The sequence below is a fragment of the Anarhichas minor genome, unplaced genomic scaffold (assembly GCF_050575085.1).
Source record: "Anarhichas minor isolate MPS153535 unplaced genomic scaffold, ASM5057508v1 ptg000040l, whole genome shotgun sequence".
Classification (NCBI taxonomy): Eukaryota; Metazoa; Chordata; class Actinopteri; order Perciformes; family Anarhichadidae; genus Anarhichas; species Anarhichas minor.
In genome coordinates this window covers 6,321,654-6,344,505 of record NW_027466486.1, presented here as the reverse complement: position 1 = coordinate 6,344,505, position 22,852 = coordinate 6,321,654, and the positions used below count along the sequence as shown (strand labels likewise).

The following is a 22,852-nucleotide window of genomic DNA, read 5'->3' as shown; positions in this document are numbered from 1 at the left end:
CCCCCGCCCCCCCTGCTCCTAATCCCCCGTGCCAATGTGAGATGAACCCAGCTAATCAACATAATTATGACGCGTTGTGACGCCATGATCCCAAACTACTCAGCCCCCACCCTGAATCAGCTAGCATGGCGGTGCAATTTAAGCGCACATTGCCCCCCCAAAAATCAAAACAGAAGCGAAGAGAGGTCGAACAGACAAACAGAATAAGAACAACAGAAATCTAGTGTTTTAGTGTCTGTCAAGTTGGAGTGCACGTTACAGACAGTGTGATTAGTGGTGAGGAGTCTCACTAGTGTTATGTGAGGGGTAACTGTGACTAGTGTTACATGTGCAATGAATAGATGAATCGATGCTTTCCCGATTCTTTCTCTTTATTTAGCAGTATATCGTTATATAATATAAATATACACCAGAACCATAAATACATTTGATATAAAATGCTCAAATATAAAATGACAGTACCTCATGTACAACTGAAATATTTAAAATGTATTTTAGCTTTTTTATTTCCATCTATATGCAATATACTGGAGAGAATGCAAGCTACCTCAGCTCATGTCTGTGCGTGTCTTTCTTCAGTAGAAAAATAAAAAGGCAAAATAAATTTGAATTTTCAAGGTGAAATGGTGAGTTGGCAGCAGCATGACAACTCGTCTTCTGCCCACCAGGTCTCTCAGGCGCAGTATAGAAATGCTTTTCCTTTTTTTTCCCGTTGCTCCTTATGAGCCGAGGAGATAAATCATGTATGGGAACAAGCCTGCCCCGTTTTTAGGCTCTAATCTCACATCAGAGGAATGTCATTCTACACCTTTAACACTGCCTGCAAAGCACTACCTGTCTTCAACAGCTGCATGAACCAAAAAAAGCTGTTCGGATCACGTTCGCCTGAGCTTTGACACATAACATCATCTACAGAATACTGTATATGTTAAGTGCTAAATGTAAACAAAATGTGCATACCACAGTCGACCATTTAGCTGGCGCGTGGATGTGTGGGATAGGAAAGGTAGTGTGGGGGGGGGGGAGAGGAAAACAAAATGCAATACAGATGATGTACAAATTCCTAACTAAGGCATCGAGGCATAATAGGCATAATAATCATTGAAAGGCAATCAATCAATAGCAGAGTGTAGCTAAGAGACTAAACTGACCTCTGTCAGCGGTCACAATCCTTTGGTAAGGATGGACCCGCGTGTCATGCCGTCTCACTTTAGTAGCCATTGCACCTAGATCGCAACAGGTCCACAAGGTTAGAAACCATTCACGTTGAGCAGGGGAAAAACAGTCATCGTTTACAGTAATAACATTCACATTTTTAACCATTATCATTAGAATGCTTAGATAATACAACAATACACAGAAATGGCAACATAATACAGATTATAGTACATGTACACACACACACACACACACACATCACACAGAGCTTCTTTTTTTACGTGTAGAAAATGCAGTAGAAAAAATAACGCCTTTTTTTGGAGTTTTACTTGGTATTTAAAAATGCATAACTTAAGTAATAAAATTCCACAGTGCTCAGAGTTATAGGGGGCAGGCAAAGGGTAAAGGCTTCTGGGCTGTCGCAAAAAAATAATGTGATTCTTCCTCTGGGATCCAGAGGCGGATTGAGAGAAATTTGTCTCTTTATTTTTTTGAAAGGTGGGGAAATCCAATATAGCTCTGATGGTAATTGAATAGTGCCAGACACCAGCTGCCTCTCCCTCTCTTTCACCATTCCTCTCCAGGTCAATCTGTTCACTGGCGGCAGAGGCTGTCATCTTCCTCTTATATTTATCACAGCTGATTTCTTCCCACTGCAGTGCTCGACACTGTCTTGTGGACATAACACAAACAAGCTTGTTTGCGCGTCACTGTATGCTCAAGTACGACACAAATAAGATGCGCAGGAATTAAGAAGAACTTCAGTTCTCTTAGAGGAAGGGAGGGGGACACGGGAAATAAGTTCTCAAATTTAACAAGGATTGTGTTCTGGCATTGTCAAGTTAAGCGCGAGCTTTGGCGGACGACTATGCAACCACCTACACTACTCTGGAGAAGCAGATGGCCGGACATTCCTCTATGCTCAGAGAAGCCAATAGTGGCTGGATACAGTAGCGCAGGCAGCCGAACCAAGTGCACGAGTGTGTGTGTGAGAGGGAGTGAGTGTTTCCACACAGGGCCCTGTGTTGCTGAAGGCACCAATCGATAATGTGAGTAAATAAAATGCACTAAGCTGGTGTAACCCTGCAAGTTAAAGAGAGAGAAGCCAGCCAGCTGCCCCCGTCTGTTCTACACATGACTCCCAGAGGCACGTCAGCTACACAGGTTAGCTACAATCAGGCTAGTGTCTGCTGCTGGGAACAGCATTAGAGGAGGACTGTGTCACATTAAAGCAACAGACTCTTCCGTCTTAACGTGGGAAACGGCCTCAATAAAACATACGGCGTTCATATAAGACTCTTTCATCAGTAGATGTTCGGTTATCTCTTTGGCAGCGGATGTGTTGAGCTTAAATCACCGTCGAGAATGAATAGGATATACAGACCCTCGCATTGAACTGTACTCCTGACACAGAAACTAAGGGGAGCGTCAGGTATTAGCACATAGCTGGAGTTCAAGAGGGGTGAAGCTAAGACAATTGAGAGAGGGGAGGGAGGAGTAAAAAGGGAAGAATTGAGGAATTTAATGAACATCCCCAGTGGGAGTGAGAGAGGGACTATCTACAGGCATCAAGGCCTGCCTGCAGAGAACCGCACAGAGAAATGATTTCAAAAGCTGCAGAAATCCGAGGGGATCTGCTGCCAGACTGAATCTGCCTCCAGGCCGGTGCATGAAAGGGTGAGAGAGCAGGCTGCGCTGCGCGTATGCGAGTGCGTTTCTGTCGGCAGGCCTCAATTCACACCGAGGCAAGCGCTCCTATATGAACCTCGCAGAAAAGAGAATATCTAAACCCGAGAGCGAGAACGCAACTAAAACAGTGAAGTAACTTTAGTCTAAATGATAAACGTTCCAGGTGACTAGCCCTCACAAGGTTGATGTTTTTTTGTCCCCCCCTTTGCCTTTTTTAATAGTGTCCATATGAGCCACATAGCTGGTCATCCCATTACCAAGAGCTTCACCAGCACATCCACTCTGTGAGTTTGTCTGTTTTTGATCCTCAGGTAGACACGACATATTTACCTTTCAACAAGTCCTGACTGTGGCTCATGGCAGCCGCGTCCATCACCCCAGCTCCGGGGTAAAACAAGCTGCCCTCCTGTCCAAACTGGCTAAAGGGGGCCATTGTACCTGGACCCATGCCCCCCCAGGCTCTCTTACCTAGAACCCCACTGTGGTCGATGGGATACTCCAGCAGAGAGCTGGGTGCCAGGGCGTAAGGGTAGTCGTATGGGGTGGCGTAGATAAGACCGCCATCCGGTGAGGGAGGCACCAGGGTGGGGGTGCCATTGGACATCATGGCAGCCATCTGAGGGGATCGGATGAGGTTCATGATGGGGCCCCCGCCTGGTGTTTGTGGCCGGAGAGCCTGGGGAGGCATAACCTGACCATTGGGGGCCGCTATGAGACGTTGGCCCTGAGCGGCCGCTGCCGCCGCTGCAAGAGAGAATGCAAGGGTGGCTGCCATAAGCAAGAGAGCAAAGGACAGGAGTAGAAAGAAAGAAGAAGGACAAGAGATAAAAGTGGAGTGTGGTTGATCATAATCACAGATGAACAGTGAAAGGTGAAAATACAAAAGGAGGAAAAAGAAGAGGTAACGGGAAGTGGCAGGTAGAGAGGGGAAGAGGAAGGGGGGCAAAAGGGAAAATTAGTCCATGCAATGATCATGGTGGTGAACCACTAAAGCCACAATCTGTTGCAAAGGAAAAAAAAGTCAACATAGCCAAACAAAATAAAAACAACGCCCCTCACACCAAAACACAGGAAGCACGAAATGCTGCGGTCATCCCAATGCATTCAAAAGCATACAAATCACCACAGCAGCGGTACATTCATCTACTGGAAATGGCACAGGTGAGGTAAACGACACGCATGCCAACAGAAACAGAGCTGTTGACTGTATGCAGAGGGGAAACACTCAATGAAGAGAAGACTGATCAGGGATTTAGGCCTGAAGATGATCATCGAAGACGATGGGAACCTACTACATTAAGTTGTTAGTAACTTTACAGATTTTGATCCCCCACATAGTCAGCGGTCCGTTTAAGATGATAACGTACAAGTGAACACACAGAGATATATGTGTGTGTGTGTGTGTGTGTGGAGTGGTGACACAAGCTTCCCGAAAGGCAGGTCAATTAAATCAAGCGCTTTGGTGACTAGAGTCAGATGGTGGACCAGAACATTTGAGGAGATAAATGCTAAATAGGGGAAATGAAACAGTGAAATTAAGCACCTATAGTTTCATGTCATAGAGTCCAAGTATATCCAAGAACCCAGTTTCTGATGTTGTGATAATAAATTACATTTTGAATGATAATTAAGAACATAATTCATGGTCCAGAGAGTAAATGCACAAGTTCTGGCTTTATATGATTCATTATATCCAAATCATAGATGCGATTATGCATTTAGGCATTTGGTGATTAAAGTCGGTGTAGAATTTGAAGTCGGTGTAGAATTTGTTCCTTTCATATTTAATTGGGAATCCAAAATCGGAAAAAGACAAAATGATGCGTTGTCGTCATTTATGAATCAAACACAAAAAACAAGCTTTTTGTTTTTTTGACTTTATGCTCAAGTCAAAATTGAAAATTTTAAAAAATGGGCAACAGGCTGAATCTTATTTTGATATTAAATGTGTCCGACTTGTGTGACCAGGAAGTTACGGACTTCTTATTTAAGTTCATCAAGTGCAAGACGCACATTAGTCATCCTGGTCACAGAAATCTGACACATTCCAAATCTAAATAAGAATTTACTTGAGGCATTAAATCAAAAGTAAGAAAAACAAGCTTGGATTTATAAATGATAACAAAATAATGAATTGTTTTCATTATTCCGATTTTGGATTACTATGGAATATGAAAAGAGCGAATGACACATGGATCGATTACGAAGCAAACACTGAAGACATGTGAGCTAGTGACCAACATGCATTGGTGAGCAGGTGGAATACAGCAATGTGCTGAAAGAGTTCGCCAAGAGCAAGTGATACAGAGTGATGGCATCTGGATTGCAGGATGGAGGGGGGGTGGGGGGGGGGTACGGAGTAGAACAGAATGGAAGATCTCCTACTCATGGCTGGGTAGGTGGGAGGTAAACATGGATTGTTTGGAGAGCTTGAGAGAAAGAGGTCTGCTAGTGGTCACAGATATTACGATATAGTTAATGAGAAATACAGAAAATATAATATAGAGTTAAGTATGGTCAATGACGGTAACAGATCAGCTGTTTATGGTGCAAAAACGGATGGATTGTGTTACTTATGAGCGTCTATGGAAGCTCACTTACGTGTTTTGATGTTGTTGTCTCTGTATGTCCCGTTGAGAATCGCCAGCTCCATCAGCTGCATCTTCTTCAAATTGTCTTCTCCTTCGGCCTGTTAACAAAAAAAAAAAAAAAATCAGGAACTTTAATGTCCATTCACAATAACCCACCACACATTAATTCCACAAGCTGAGGCCCCTTTATAGGCCCATTGAAACAAGCCACATGGCGACCGTTTCCCCCAATCACATGCCCGGGTGCTGTTAAAAAGCTACAGTGGGGAAGCTAAATCATTTAGACAATACACGGCGTCTGTTCTCTACACGCACCGCGTTGGTTTGGGTTTAGGGAAACAGAGATGGAGATAAGCTAAAATGCTGTTGTCGTGGCAGAGTGCCTTGTTACGAAAATGCTGACAGACACATTAAGTGTGGGAATGCATATTCATAATCCATATCAGAATGATAATTACTGTAATTTTCTTTGCTCCCTTGTGCGCAATCAAATGCGCCATAACCGCCCTGGCTAATGTCAGTACTGTCAATTAATGTTTGGATAAATAAATACAAAAGCCGCAGCCGCTGTCATTATTGCCAAATTAGGGGACTGGAATTATTCACGGTAAGCAATTAAGATAGCACCCCCTCCTCCCACTCACACCCATCCCATTCCTCCCCTGTGCTTTCTGCACCTCCGCACCCTCCCACCCCCCAAAATCCATTTCCCCTGAAGCTACCGAACACTCAATAACCATGACAACACAAAAGCCCCTGTGATTTTCCAGGTTGTACATCATAAATTCAGCAGAGGCCTCATGGGAAAGTGAAGGGTGCGGAGATAGCCACGTGGAGCCTCGCTGACCTCAGTCTCACCTGAAGTGAACTATTGATTTCATGCCTTTCGCTGCTAAAAAAGGGAAAAATTGGACACTTCATCATTTCAACTTATACAGTACAAAGAGTGGTGGCTCATGGATATGCACTATGCCTGTAAACACATGGTGCGCACGCAGAGTTAGTGCTGGCAGGAATAAAAGCAGGTTCTCTATTCTATCTCTGCACTCCTGGACCAAGCTGAACAACAGTACGCTGCTCTATTCAGACGATGATAAGGAAAGAAAGACGTAGAAGGGGGAAGTAAAGGAGAGAAGAAGAAGAGAGAAAAAAGAATGAGGGCTCAGAGTTAAGCCCTCCCATGAGACTCCTCTTCAACACGACCACAGAGAGCGGAAGAGAAAGAGCGAGGTTAAGCAAGAGAAAAAGTGACAGAGCCTGGTCTCCCTTGACTAAATATAAAGCAGTGGCTTCAGAGCAGTCGCAGCTCACACATTTAGCTGTGTGTGTGTGTGTGTGTGTGTGTGCGCAATGTTTCGTGTACCACAGAGCTGCCAATTAATGAAGCAAGGAAATTCTCTCTACTGCTTCCTCTCCCTTGCTACCTCCGCTGTGCTCTGGCTCTTTTTTTCTTTTAATGGGGAAGACAAAGCACAACAATAACAAAAATAACAATGCTTTCCCCTGCGAAGACAGACAAACGGTTACCAATGCAAACATTGGTGATGAAACTTAAATCATTCAAATATTTCTCGTATTCAGTGTGTGATGAAGTGCATCACAGAGCGGAGAAAATGTTCACAGTTATAATGCAGCCTAATATAAATAGCATGGTCATGGACAACTGTGAACAGTGTACTTTGTATTAAATCAAACCCTGAGCATCAGTTGTCCAAATTATCCAGTTTGTAGTTCTGAAACATTTTCTTAAACATACACACAACCACGCAAACACACCAAAGTAAGCTCTTCAATAGTTGCCAAGCCCCGTTTTGTTCCCTCGTTAACAACCTCGGAGGTGAAGAGAGGGCCGCTTGACGCGCAGTGTCAACGATGATAACCACACTAGGCTAATTGAACATGGCCCAGGTCAACAGCTAGCCCAGCTAATATTGGCAAGTAAACCCGACTCAATGGAGAGCCAAAATCACAAGTAATTAGACGCTGCAATCTCTATGTAAACACGAATGAACAGGCCCTGAAATAACTGCCTATCACACCTGGAAGAGAGCAAAGTAAACACTATTAAATCAAATATCACTTTTTCTTTTTTTTCTTTGTTACTTCTTTTTCTCAGAGTTCTTCTTCTTATTATTTACGTCCCAAATTAACTCAGATCTTGACCTCTACACCTTTGTACAAAAAAAAAGCAACAAAAAAGTCTGTACTTTGCTTTCATGAATCAAAACAGCTGTGAGTGAGTGTGTGTGTGTGTGTGTGTGTGTGTGTGTGTGTGTGTGTAAAAGTGTCTCCAAAAAAAACTCGGTGGTTCTTTGAAAGCGGGCCAAGCTGACTTGCTCGACAAAACTGAGAAATGAGGGAAGGAAAGAGAAAAAGACGAGACAAAATAAGAACAGAACTTCACCAGATGTACATCATGGAGGCGCCATGATGTGCTTTCAAAGCTTAACACGTTTGTGGCAACAATAAATCAAACATTTGTCTTTGCTCTTTTGTCGTCACCGTATGGAGAGCTGTATAAACACCATCCACACTGAAAGCACCCTTTGGCTCGATAGCTTTCCATAACACGGAGGCCTGTTGTCTACCAAGAATAATTCAAACGGCTCCTTAGATGTTCCTCTCAAATGTAGCGCGGGAAGCCCTCACAAGCACAGTGTATCCCTGCAGTATGGAGAACCACAGACCAACTTTGTGGCCACACTTAAAACACTTTGTGACAAGAGTGATCTTTTAAAATTCTGAGAAAAATAATGAGCACTTTCAGAGGTTGTTAAGAGGTGGGGTTGGTCTCCCACAACACTGTATGGATGAGGGGGGAGTGCAGCGGGGGGTGCATGCCGAGTGTTGGGGCTGTTTGTGCGTGTTGTATGATGATGGATCTGCGGGGCTGTGAGGGTTAAATAGGTGGCGATGGCAGTGTTGGCGCCCCGGTTCGAGCTACACAACAACAAGTAAGATAGCAGATTCGAAGGTGGCTGCAGAGAGGAGCCGTGAGATCCGGGTAAACCAGAAGATAAAGCAGCTGGTGTGGGGTTGGACCGACTTAAGTCGCATCGCCCCGGGTGGACCGGGCCAGCTTCCTCCCACAGAAGCACAGCTTAGATGAATGTTTGATTAACAGCGCCAGGGAGAGCAGTTAACACTTCAAGGTGTTGCCACAATTAACTGACTTCTCAGTCAGCATGCACCAGCCATAATAAAACATTCACTCAGACGTAGCCATCACTAGGACCGCATGTGTGTGTGTGTGTGTGTAATGATCTGGCTGCTGGAATTCCCGGGAGAGGAATAGCTGCTGAATTATAAAATGACAGGGATGTGGGGAAAGGACGTTTTCCTTTATCGTCCCTAACGCGCGCACACACACACAGACACACACACACAGAAGCATGTGCGTAGCAAGCACACATACCGATGCGCTCCTGTCCATCAGCGGAAAAGCCACTCAATAAAGCTGCTCTATCCACAAGAATCAGATTCAATCAATGAGTCCTATTTGTGAAATCAGCAGAGCGGTAAAAGCTATCAGGGAGGAGCAAGTCGGAGGGATGAGGGAAGGAGGGGGAGCGGAGCGGGGGAGAGAGGAAAAGGGAGACGGTAGTGCGATGAGCTAAAAGGAGGTGAGCCGTGTCCCACCGCCGCTAACCGACAACTCTGCGATGAGGTCACTAGATGCATGCTAAATCACTGTCATGCTGCACTCGGTTCTGCCTCTCTCCCGATCAAAGCTTCATGAGTTGATGACAAACAAACTGTAGCTGAAGCCAATTGTTACAGACAATGGAGCTCGTGTTCGATGCTGTATGTGCACGTGCACGACAATAAGCAACAGATGAGCAGCTGCATGAGAGTGTTTATAAGGCCGCACCCTCACTCCCCCGTGCATCCCCCCCGACTCCGGGCCCTTTCCCATCCATCTCACCCGCAGATAAACACAACAGGCGCCTGGATCAGGTCGGATGAATTTGCTCATGTCTCTGGCTGCAGCTGAGGGGGAGTTTTTTTGCTCATATCTGGCAGGAGTCACCGTCTATGCAGCTCAGCTCCACTAACAGCTCAGCTTGGCGGAGATGAAATGATGAGCGGAGAGACAGATAGAATGAGAGGTGGAACAAAATAGTACCAGGAGGAGGGGAAAAAAAGTGCTGCTGACCCAACTACAAGAGAAAATGTGAATAAATCTCTGAGTTGGTGGAGAGATATGCAAGAAGAAGAAAAGGGAGAGCGGGAGAATACGAGACAGGAAAAGACAAGACAGCGTAGTGAAAACCAATTTGTCTGCTCCCGAGAGGGCTGACACTGGCTAAAGCCTGCTTTCCTTCCCTGGCCTCACTGCCAGTCATCACAAACAGGCGTATGCGCACATGTGTGTGTACACACACACACACACACACACACACACACACACACACACACACACACACACACACACACACACACACACACACACACACACACACACACACACACACACACACACACACACACACACACACACACACCTTAGGCCTGACCGGGGCCAGGGTCAGGCTCCCTCCAAACTACTCCAATTACCTCAGCAGTAAACACAGCCTGCCCTGGGATACAGAGAGGCAGAATGTGTAGAACTGAGAACCAGAGGAGATGGGGGGGAGGAAAATAAAATCCTACAGAGTGGAGGAGGAGAGTATTGGGGAGGGAGGAGTAGATGACTTTATGTAGAGGAGTGGAACTGGTAGCGGCAGCAGCAGCTGGTTTTCCTCCCCTACCCCTCCCTCTCTCGCCTTCTTTTTGGTTCCTTCCCAAACTCCAACATCTGGAGGAAAGTGATTACTCTCGCCACGCTGCCAAGACGACTTATCAACAATTCCACACTCTCCAGAAGCGTAAGGTTAGAGAGGAGGACGGAATGAGTACTTGTAGCGAGCTTCAAAACTTCTCCGCACTAAATAAACAAGTGACAAGGATGTTTAATCAATTCAAGGCAGCTAAAGCAAACTTAGAAGTTGGATTGGGGTAAGAAAGGAAAACATGTGCAGCAAACCTGATTCCCATGTTTTCAACAACAAGACTATCAATCAAACGTATTGAAAAAACGCGTATATGCCACAAACATCTTTTTCTTTATGGAAAACCATGCATCAATCAAATACTAAAGGAAAGTAAACACTACATAGAAACAAACCCTTTTTGACTGTATATCAATCAACTACAGGAGAATAAACACTGCACAAACAGATATCACCTTTTCTCTCATAAAAAGCACTTTTAAAGAACGTACTGGAGTAAGTGCTGCATGTCCTTTCTCAAATTCACCGTTGCACTTTCAAAGGCAATTTTCTTTCCTCTGCCGTGCTCTTCGGCTTTTGTGAACATATCTGCCAAGGGAATCAGGCCTCAACTGTATTTTCCTTTTTCCCCAAAGACTAACAAATGCAATCTCCTGCAACTCCCCTCTCCGACTGTCTTACACCTCCACAGCACCCCAGCAAAGCCGCTTTATTTCTCCTTTGCTCCCGTCCTCGCTCCCAGACAGCTCTGTTAGCGATGTGCGCCATTAGTCATGCTAAACCACCAACACACTAGCTCATTAGCATAGAAGTGAACCTGACTCCAGTCAGATTATTACAAACTCATCACGGCTGCTCCGCCCCATTACTGTCAATCACGCAGCTTACCGAGGAACAGTTTAAAGTGGCACATTATAAAGTCAGGAACTAACTCTTCTGTTAATACTTCATTTCCTGTATCATAACAAAGCTCATGAGGGCCAAGGCCTCAGAATCAGAGTGTTCTGTCATGTGCATGCGTTGGCTGGTGCTCTGGGTGTTACTACGCGTTGCAGAGAAGTAGAATGTAATTGGTGGAGCCTAGTTTACTTCCACAGCTCCTCTTTATTATCCATTACATGCAAAGTAAGCATGGTTGGAGGACGCAGCCTGGGCCCTCGCACCGGCTCCTGGATCTATGGGGCTTATAATAGCTTTCTATTGTGATGAAAGGGGTGAAGTGGGCAGCCTTGGTTCTCTGTGCTAGTCCCATCAGTATCAACTGACACACACATACATAGACTCACTGCCACCGACAGGAGAAAGGAGAGGAAAAAAGAGAAGGACCGAAAATCTGTTTTTCTACCAGCTCGGTGCACTCTCTTGAACTGAAAGAAACGGTTTTTTCCTCTCCCATCAAAAGCATTTCTAGTAGTACAAGAGGAAATTCTGAGTGATCTTGTTTATCCTCAGAGACCGGGCTGTTATTCCATGGAACATAACAGCATTAAGAGCGGATTAATCTTCGCATAAATAACCTAGAAAAATACATACAGATTTAACAACAAGATTTAGATGTATCATTAAAGCTCGTTAGTCTGCACCGGATTGGAAAAGCAGAGATGTCACAGGCGAAGAGCAGGAGGGATCATTCGGTCCCTCCATGTTGCCCAATAAACAGCTGTCTGTTTCTCCTGTCCCCTTTCTCTCATCATGTGCTCCCTGCCTACCAATCACGTTCCCTCTCCTTCCTCTGTCCTCCCAGCCCTTATTCACAAATTGTAATGTCAGTGTCTACCTTATTCATCCACCTCTGGCCTTTTTCTCCTCGCCTGCCCTCCCCTCCGTTTATACCTCATTCCATCGGGCTGCCAGACGGTTGCATTGTTCCGTCGCTGTGATCCTTTAATGCCATCCAATCGAGCCGGGAATATCTTGAAGGGATTTGGCCAGGGATGATTTCGGAGCTTTAAATACTGCTCGGGGATTTGCATCATTCAGAGATCCTGACTCCTAAAACAGGGATCCAAGTACCTCCTGCAAGACGTGGATTCAAACCTGGAATGGATCTACGGACATGTGCATGAATACTTTTAGACTCTTTCCTTGGGTGTCCTCTGCACATCTGGCTAATTATGGGACAAATCTGGAAGTCCAGTTAATTCACATGAAAATGAATCTTCTCTACAATGCACAAACTGGGTCACCAAAAAGACAAGTTACACTGTGGTTCTTTTGATGACTGCGATCACTGACCAAGTCCCTACAATGCATTGCTGGATATTCTATTTTCTCTGTATGATGTTAGAGATGCTGCGTGCCTTAGCTGCCAAGAAAGAACAAACCTTGGGATTACAACAGAGCTTTTTGAACAGAAACAAAAGAGATGGTTGGTTTTAGTTTTGTTGTGCCCCAGTGAGCACAACCCAAAGTTCTACCATGGGAAAACCAGTCGGCGCAGTAGATAGCTAGTGAAGTGTCGTAAACATCACCGCTAACAAACAATAACAGTGTGAAAGAGAAGGACTGTGATAAACAAACCAAATGAACCCAAGTAAGACCAACAACAACAAAAAAAGCTTCTAAACTCGAGATACCATGGAGGAGGCAAAGAAAGCCATCAGTCCAGAGATGGCTGGTGGGACTGAGAGCGTGAGAGTTTGAAATGACTTCAGCAACGGCTGGCAAAGCAAGGCATCACAGACGGTAGGGGCTGAGTTTGACGTGCGGCCTTTGGGCTCTCTAAACGCTGAGCTCTACACAATCCTATTTTCCTGCCTAAACACTGGGACACACAGTCGCTAGAGAGACAGAGATGAAAGCTGTGTATGTGTGTGTGTTCCCACTTTGCAGATGAAGCTTGGCCCTAGTAGCGCCCCAGGGGAAGTTCACAAACTACAGTGGGTGGAGAATGTATAAAGCGGAGTGTGAGAGAGAGACAAAGGCGCAGAGCGTAAGAAAGACAATGTGCACGAGTCTCAATCGGCACAGGACCTTTGGAGATGCAGGGTCTTAACCGCAGCTCGCCTACAATCGACCCGCAAGCAAGCATATGCACACATGAAAAAACATCCACACGGAAACACACACACACATCTGCACTTCCTTGCCACTCTGTAAGAGGATTAAGGGGACCTTCAAAGAGAGGCAGAGAGATTGGCCAGGGGCCTGCAGGGTCCCGCTCCATGCCACCACTGGGGCACCAGGGCAGATTAAAACTGCCCGGGCTTCTCAGCATGCCTCCTCTCCCTACACACTGCATAAGGACATGTGACAAAAAAAAACAGGAGCAGCCACAACCAGGTGGATTAGGAAGCGGGCTATTTCACAATGATGTCAGGGACCTGGGTGGTTGGGGACCAAAGTGCCTGTGTACGAGTGTGAACTGAAATTAAAAAAGGACAGTACAAGTGGGCAAGGCAATTTTGTAAGTGGTGCAGAGGGCCTGTGTACATAGAATGCACCTTCACTGGGGATCTTGGTGGACTTAAAGATCTAAATGAACGAGACAAGAGAAGAAACGGGACTAAATCCCCGAAGAGGGAAGAAATGAAAGCGGTGGATTAGAAACAGGATGATGTTTCAAGGAGGAACAGGGGAACGAAGAACCCAGGAGACGGTGTAAAAGAGAAACGGCTAATTGCGGTGTGATGAAGCTGAGGTTTGGTTCAGGACAATAACGGACGACAACAGAGCTACCACCAACAAGAAGTCTTCTTAATTCTGGCCTGACATTTAGGCTTGTTCAACTAGAAAGACTTAATCATGCGTGTTTGTGTGATTCATTGTTGGATGATCCATCATCGTTAAGAATTTGATGGATTCAAATACATCCCTCTATGAAACATTGGTTCCATATGTGCAGATATTTGCAGTGGTTGAAGCTAAATTGTTATATTTTTTGACGTAACTGCAGCATGTGTGCCTCGTGCAGATACCGCAACATATAAGTTGAGGCTTACGGTGACAACTGACACATTACTTTAGAGCAAAGCATACGCATGTTACCGTGCTTCCGTTTCTCCCCTGATTCTTCACACCAGTGAGTTGGTGAATGACAGATATATAACAAGTGAGGAAAGGTGAGGACGGTGATGAAAGGTGCCATTCAGCACAAATGTTATTGCAATGGGAATCTTTTCCCCACTTTAGACTTTTTTTTACCATTTCTTGTGTGTGGCTCCGTGAGCAGACTCTTGATGATGAGGGCAACAGCCAGCCGAGTGGAATTCAAAGTCACACTGCCTCTTCCCTTGTTCTTGTTTTCATTGCTGCATTGTTCCGTCACCACGTGCAAGCACACATTTCTGAGACACAAACCCCCACAGCTGATAAGCGTACTATAGGTCTGCCCCTGGGGAGACACACATACACAAGAAATTCTAACACAATTACTCCTGTGATGACAAAGTCAAATGGTGTTTATTTAAAATAGCTCTATCTGATCTGAATCTATGTGCATTTCGGCGACATACAGGAGGCAGATGGGCAAAGCCTCCGAGATCGGCTGCAGAAGTCTGCCCGGATTTCAGTTGTAGGGCCAGGAAATGAAACGGCAGGAGGACAAGAGTAGGGAAGGTGGCCAGGCTTAGGCAGGTTGTTCCCTGCAGGGGTACCGCTTCCTTAGGGTTAGAACCACCTGTCTGCCCCCCAGGACAGCCACAGTGCTGGAGATGGGGAGATATGGGCAGATGGAGATGAACCCTTGGGCCAAGACGGGACCAAGTCCCTCCTGTTGGGCTTGAGCTGAAAGGAGGGACTTGGCACAAAGAAGCTCACTGGTTACTGTATGTAGAACAGCCATTAAAAGCTTAGACTGGAGGAATGTGTGCAACTTAGAAGTCATTTAAATTAGGTGCAAGCTTGTAATAACGGAGGCGTTTGTGGCACATCCTCTCCACGCAATATATGAAAAACATATTGTGATAGTTCTATAATGCATCAGTGACTCTGGCATTGACAGCTCCAGCCTGTTCTGTGGTTTGTAACCTGTGTTGTTAACAGGCTGCGGTGGCCTTCAGGCCACTGCAGATACAGTAATGGAAGAGAGTGGTGAATGGCTTGTCCCCTCAATCATCCAGAGAGGAAATAACAGCAGCACACAGCAAGAGAAGGGCAAATACACATCAAAAACAAATAAAATGGGGAAGGACACACGCTTAAGGGGAAAACAGAGAGTGTGGAGAGATGGGCCGAAAGAAAGCAAGAGAAACACAAGAGAACGCAAGACACGGAAAGAATCGCAATCCTTTAGTTGACCAGATACTGTAGGTGAAAGAAATAAATTATGGAGATATACAATACATATCGGCCCTCGTCTTTAATGCCAGTTACAGAGTTGGATGGGGTTTCTCTTCCTGCACATTTGTGAGCTGGCAAATACTAAATATTCTTTTTAGTCCTCTCAGAGGTGAGGCCAAAGTATAAAGTAGCACCCAAATTCTTCTGCAAATAAGTGTGGATCTTATGAGCAGTACTGGGAGGCCAGTCAGGGTCACGCTTGAGCCTGCTTTCAGGTTTTTTCAGTTAATGCCAACATTCAGGCCAGAGGAGTCAAGCAGGGCTGTATTGGTGTCTGGAGTGTAGCTGAAGAGTGGTGGAAGGACTAGAGTTCTCTTGCTTGCTATTGGCATGTACAAATGTAGACACGCATGCTTGAGTATATATGGTTTCACCAGACAGGGTCAATCATGGTCACTCCTCACACATTAACCAATCAAATGACATGCAGTAAAAGTCATTATTGACACGAGTGTCGGGAAAGCCGCATCTGTTTCCTGTGGTAAAACGGTTTGAGTGGTCAGTTCCAATTATCCACTTATCACCTCGAGATCATTAATTAGAGGCGATTCATACGCCACACAGTTTCAGTGTTTGCTCTCCTGGCTACACAGATCCAATAGGTGTCTGTGAAGTATCTGCCTCAGATGTGTTAGCGGGGCACATGAGGACCAGAAGGCCGGATAAATGAGTACAAACACTGACGATTTGAAGATGGATAATGATGAAAGTGGAGGACAAGAGGATGGCTGGGAGTCACAGGTCACACTGCATTCTGGCCAGTTCCTATCTCTACTGCCTGGTAGTGAATGGAAGCTAAAACACCACACACACACACATTATAGACAAAGTAAGAAAACAGCAGAACAGCATTGAAGGAGGAGCCCAGTGATGCAGGCTTGCCGTCTCAAGTAGAGGTCACCAAGTCAAGGAAGCCAATTAAAAAGATGATTAACATTCATGCGGGAGATGTTGTGTCTACGTGCAGGTGGGCTGATCGCACCATTCTCTCTCTCTCACACACACACACACACACACTATTAAAAAAGAGACGCAGTGAAGAGCGCAGTCCAGTCTGTTGTAACTGTGGTGTCCTGGGAGGTAGAGATCAGGAGGTTAATATGATCCAATCCAACTCCTTCATTAGCCTGATGAAGGTAACAGCCTACAGGGACAGAGAGGCTGCAAGGTTGACGAGAACCTACCCATCTACTGCCTACCTGCAAGGCCTCAAAGCCTACTTGAAGTGGCTGGCATAGTGATGTAATAGCCACGTACGTCATTCATCACATTTGCATGTGAACACATGTACAGTGTGTAGGATAAGAACAGTTTGTGTGTGTGTGTGTGTCTCTGTCACGGCCTTAACTCTGCAGCTGTACTGCAGGCCTTGCTGCTCGGTTACAGGCAATAAAACAATATGGTGGGGAGATTTCCCGGGACGATAGAAGCACACAAGCTAGTTTCATCACAACTCAACAGTTTGTTTTCCCTTTCAGGAACCAAAGACACATAATCTCACAAACACCCGTTTTAGACCGTTGCCTTTAGAAGCGCTAACATAATGTGCACCAAGCACAGTCAATGGCATGCACCAACCGATGAGGCTCAATGGAAAATGTGAGCTTCTGTTCTTATGGATATGGCTGGATGTTATGCATGACAGAGGTAAACAGGAGTAAATAAGAGAATGGTAGTGATAGGTAGGCCTAACAGAGAATAAACATCATTAATTGGGGAGGCACACTAGGAAGGATGCAGCCAGATGGTGTTTTGTACTCATTTGTCATACACTGCTGACAGAGAGAGAGGGGAGGACAGACTGAGAGCTAAAAAGCAAAGAATACCAAAAAGAGGTGTTTATTGATACTGCTGACTAGAACAGACTTCCACCATTTAAATCTAGCTCTGCTTGTTCTGCACCACCGTCTCTCTGTGCACGCGAGTGGCTCTGGTAGTTGTACCATTGTAGCACTCTGCCAAGCCGGATGCATACTGGCGAGTACAGACGCAACACCCCGCAGATCGCCAAACTTGGCGACCACTGAGGTCCATCTGTCTCACTTTTACAAAAACACCCTCTGGTGCATGTTCTCCCATGAAGGTGGTCCATAGCAGAGTGAAAGAGGAGAGACAAAAAACAAAGAGAAATGAGGAGACACAGAAGGCTCAGGGGAGCGAGAGACGGGAATGAGAACAAAAAGGGGGCCGGCAGACAGGTTTGCCCAAAAAGAGAAACTGTGTGTTGGCCTTGAAGCACTACAATGCGCCTGGTCAGCCAAACACGGAAAGGGATGGAGGGCTCTCTCTTTGCTATCCACTGCCAAGGCATTTATAAAAGTGAAAAAACAAAGTGGAGCGATGAAACCATCTCATAATCATAATGTGCACTAGAACTACAAAAGAAATACCAAAAATAGAACTTAAAAAAGGTGCACTAGAAGGAGTTAGGGGAGCACAACAGGGAGCAGTCAGCTGGAGCCAGATTGCAGGACTGGGCTCCCAACGTGTTGAAACGGAGTAGTGCTGGGGGCCGCCGGTCTGCTACTGCGCTCACTTTGTTCTCAGCAATGACGGTTTCATTCAGCGAGACGTGGCTCTCCGGGGCCAAAGTGCTCCTGCACTAACTAGCTCTTTCTTTCTCTGTGTGCCGTTCTCCTTTCAAACCCAACCTTCCCTGCTTTCCAGGTGCTCTATGTGTGTGTGTGTGTGTGTGTGTGTGTGTGTGTGTGTGTGCACCTCGATTGATGTACTGTAGATACCTTGCGGCGAGTGCCGGCTGTCACTGCACTGACTCAGATGTAGAGCAACGTAAACATTGTTGTCTGGAGCTTTTGTTATCAGGCAATCTCACATAACTTAAACAGCATGGCGTGACTTCAGTCCTCGCCATGCTCAGAATGTAGACACATTCACATTTTAGGATTTAGCCTGCTTGGGATTTTTTTTAACCACCTGCAGTGTGCAATGCAACAGAATTATATGCATCATTTTCTAGATCAGCAACATTTTAACTGAAAATAATGCAAAGGGCAAAGCCATTGTCCACTGACAATTCAGTTGGATACAAATCTAAAGACTCCTTAATGTATCCCTAAAATCCGAGGGGACCAATGAGAATTTATCATACCCATAAAATGTCCAGTGAGTAAGCCTGTCAGTCAATCACAAACACACACACACACACACACACACCACAACTGAAATGCACCCAAACGGCGCCAAATGTGTGTGAGGACACAAACACGAGCTCAGTGTCCTCTATCCATCGTCACACCTGTCGATAGCTTCCGGCAGCGAGAGAGGATTCTGATAGATCCGAATAAGCCGTCATACTGAGTGATCACATTGCTACTCATCACCTACAAAACGAAACCACATGGCAAACAACATCTTAACTGCCGTGTAAAAAAATAAATAAAAAAGGTACACATAGTGGGTTCAACTGAATGATTACCGTCTGTGCCTCTGCTGTATTTCATTTTAGGCCTTGATTGATAATAACACTAAAACGGCTCTACAGCCAAAGGCCAGCTTAAAACAAAGTCGTATAGTTATGGGAAACCCTTTAATGCACAACAGAGGAAGTTCTGTGTTCACCATCCAAACGTTGTTTGACATTGGGAGTACAACTCAGCAGAAGATCATTATAACATATGGAGGGAATTCAGATGGATTTGACTTCAGCGGGTTTTCTGTTTACAAAAGTCGTCAGCGAGCCGATTCTTAATTGTGATGGTTACATCATTGTATATAATCATATACACAAATCAGGTTTTCAGTCTCACTCCTCACAATTGGCCAGGGGCTGTTGTAGATCAAAGGGCAATAGCTGACCACAGGTCAGTCATTCTTGCTCTCTAGCCCTTCTTGGGGGCTAGGAAGGAAGGAAGGAAGGAAGGAAGGAAGGAAGGAGCTCGTAGTGCGGGCGAGTCGGGGTTTATGCACACAGCTCTGCAAGTATATGAGCGGGGAGGTTACCTAAAGTGCAGTGGGGCTCTGCTGCCGGCTCCGTTTGAGGGCCTTAACCACGGACTCAAGGGATGAGAAGAGCATTTTAGTGAGTGCGAGTGTGTGTGCACGTGCATGCATGTGGAAGTATTCGTCTGGGCATGCGTGTCCATGTGTGTGTGTGCTATTCAGTGTGTGTATGGACTAGGGCAGGATCAGTGGAGTAAATCCACACTTGAAAGTGTAGCTCAATCAAGCTCTTTTACCCGTCTCTCTCTCTCTCTCTCTCTCTCTCCGATGCTCCCAGTTCACGGGGAGTTGAAGAGTTCACAGGACTAGGGGGCATAAGAGCGCTAGAGAGGACAAAGAGGAGCGACTGGGAACCTTTACACTTCCCATCACCACCTCTTCCAACTGTCAATCAATCGCCGAGTAAGGAGCAACCATAAAATTGACAGGGCGTTACACAATAGTCAATATTTTCTCAACCTACAACATACATACTATGGTTCTATTCTCCCACTGGCGAACATGGAGAAGATGCCCTTCATTATAACAGTGCGTTCCCGGCGTGTCCATACTTTAATCCCATCTAGTTTAGTATGATAAAGGGCATTACTGCCAGCCAGCTCTGCTGCCCACCCACTCATGTGTGCATGCACGCAACATGAAGGAAATGCATTGCCCTCAGGGATTCATGGTTGGATGATGCACCAGCAGTCAGGGACGGGATTACTGGACACTTACTGACACTATGCCACTTCTAGTGACATGCATTTGTCCCACCCTACGCCAGTGCCAGGCCACTGAGGTAATGGGTTCAGTGTGCGGCCCCTTATGTAAGCAGAATGAAAGGTCAGATTTACAATACAAACCTAAACATGGCTTATTTTTCTGATCAGCCATGGGAAGTGGGAAAGCAATTATTCATTGAAAATGTACTTTCAGTGAAAGGTTTTAATGTTCGGAATGTATATAACCAGAGACACGTGCACCTGTTGCTGTTAGTGCCTCGATAATTGAAGCATTCACAGATCGTCTATCTAACGGAAGGATCTTTTCATTACATTAGAATGAACAAAGAATGCTTGAAGGAAAATGGCCTCTGGCGGATTGCAGTGGGTCATTAATTACCTCTATAAAACTCTTGTTTGAATTAAGGGGAGAGTGAAACTTTTTATGAGAACATTTTCTTTACGAGTGTCTCAAAAGAGCTTGAAGCTGCTTTCTTGCGTGTGAGAAATAAAAGAGGAGAACTCCTCCTTCACCCAATAAATGGTTCAGGTACTGTATCAACAGACCGTCTTTGAAGCAACTGGAAGGCTGCAAAATGAACAGAGATTTGAAGAGAAGTGAGGACGCTATTTTTGTGGCACTCCATTCTGATGAGTGTTCGCCACCAAGAGCTGTCATTGACTTAAAAGGATGCCGAAAGGGGTTTTGTTGTGTGTGTGTGTACACAAGTGTTAACAGTGACTCAATCTGCATCACGCTACTGCTTCCAGAGACGGCTTCATCCTCAAGTTTTGTGTGTGCGTGCACATACTTGAGTGTGTGTGCAGTTGTGTGTCAACATCCTGTGTGTGCATACAGGCTGTGGAGATCTGAAACACTCCTGCTCTCTGAAACAAAACAAGTGCCCAAAAGAAGTGCAGAGTAGGCCGAGTAGAGACGAGCAATTCTTAACAACAGAAGATATGAATTGAAGTGCTTTCCACATTGTCAGGCTGGGATCAGGCCTCGCTAAGACAGACAGGGAGCAGTGATCAGACTAGACAGGAGATCCCGGCATGATGGCACCTCTTGTGTCAGGTCTTACATCCATAACCAGTGCAGTGCCGATGAGCGAAACGAAATGTTACAGTTCATGTGCTATCATTTCCTTCCTGGCCTCTTCTTGTTTAGAATTAAAGGAGCTCATCTTCCTTGAGGTGTCACTTACCCAGCGTTCGAGTCATAATTCTCCTAAGTTATATATGCTGATAAATTGTAATGCAGCTACATCTAGTGCAAACATTGTCCTTTAGAATGTAAATGAAGTACATGTGTAAACATCGTTTTGTATTAACGGGATAAAGGGCATGAAGGAGAGCAGCTTAACAACAGCGCGTCTCATGTTTAACCTTGCATGCTGGGACATTGGCTGGCCCCGTTTCCGCAGACCACCAAGCCCCGCGCGTTGCCACCTGATGGCGTATCTGGGCCTTCAGCTGCCCTGTCCACCTGGTCACCACAGGTAAACAGGAAAAAAAACAAATTGTATGCCAGAAAGACTATCGGCAGCCATCACCGGTGGCTCAGTGTGTGGCAGTCACAGGACAGCTAGCTATGTGTTTCCACTCCGCTGGGGGTACGGCCAACCTGTTCCCCTCGTCTATATATGGAAGTAAACAGGATGCCGACAGTGGGATAGCGGGGGTGTTTCATATGTAGCCAGAATATCTTGTTGTTTGGTCCAAGATCATGGAAAAGTCTCTCTCAGCAATAACACATATGAGCCGAATACGACTGCTCTTGTGCAGAGCATTAAATAACTTATCGGGCCATAAGCTGCTACCATTGTGCATGATTTTGTGTATATGTACTCACAGCAGGTACGAGGAGCTTCTTGACCTCCTCCACGGCTCTCCTCATCTTGATCTCGGCTCGGCCCTGTGTGTCTTCCACTGTGATCAGGACATGAAGGTCTTCGTTTAAGTGTTCCCAGTTTGGCTTCCCTCTGTTCTGCTCCTCCTGGACAAGAGATAGAGAGAGAGAGAGAGAGAGAGAGAGAGAGAGAGAGAGAGAGAGAGAGAGAGAGAGAGAGAGAGAGAGAGAGAGAGAGAGAAAGAGATGGTGAGTGAATGTGAGAGTGTGTTGGAGCACCAGTGCCGTAACACAGCATATCAGAGGAAGCGGAGGCGAGAGGCAGGCGTACACAGAGGACAACGGGGCCCTGTGAAGAGAGGCGGAATGACAGGAGTGGTCCTTTAGTCAGCTATTTAAGCTTTAACTTTGAAAGGACACCCTTCCTTAATAGATCCCTGGCTTCACAGAGACGACAGCGAGCCCTGCAGCAATTAATATCAGTGGAAAGATGGATGGGTGCACGGATCAGAGAGAGATAGATGGGGATGCTTTTAATCCACACCAATTTAAATGGTATGCATGGAATTATGATACGGTTTCAAAGTGTCGCAGGATTGTGTGTGTGAAGGTGCGCTGACTTGTGTTTGCGTGGACAATACTGTCCAGGTAACAAAAGCTCCCTGGGGGAGTTGTTCTCCCACCTGAAAAGGCTGCGCCAAATCACTCAGCGGTTGCCAAATTGTAGTGCTAGCAGAACCCGAGAGGCAAAATGGGCTGTATTCAGAAATGCTTTCAATCCGTTTTAAGATTTGAATCGGGAAGACTGAGGTTGGGAAATGGTGCGCAACGTTTTACGTCTTTCAG

General features: G+C 45.7%; 1 protein-coding gene across 4 annotated transcripts in view; it reads right to left on the bottom strand.

Moving 5' to 3' along the window:
• Window positions 1-22,852, bottom strand: part of qkia (QKI, KH domain containing, RNA binding a) — a 67,595-nt gene that overhangs the window by 6,377 nt on the left and 38,366 nt on the right. Inside the window, exons 4-7 of one of the 4 annotated variants that reach the window (XM_076107632.1) lie at window positions 22,010-22,153; window positions 5,449-5,536; window positions 3,178-3,615; window positions 1,152-1,226 (exon numbers count right to left, since the gene is read on the bottom strand). In XM_076107632.1, the coding sequence (XP_075963747.1) occupies window positions 1,152-1,226; window positions 3,178-3,615; window positions 5,449-5,536; window positions 22,010-22,153 (745 nt within the window). Of the gene's footprint in view, window positions 1-353; window positions 1,227-3,177; window positions 3,616-5,448; window positions 5,537-22,009; window positions 22,154-22,852 lie in introns of those variants that run through there. The other 3 variants (XM_076107634.1, XM_076107631.1, XM_076107633.1) reach the window with 3 other exon arrangements.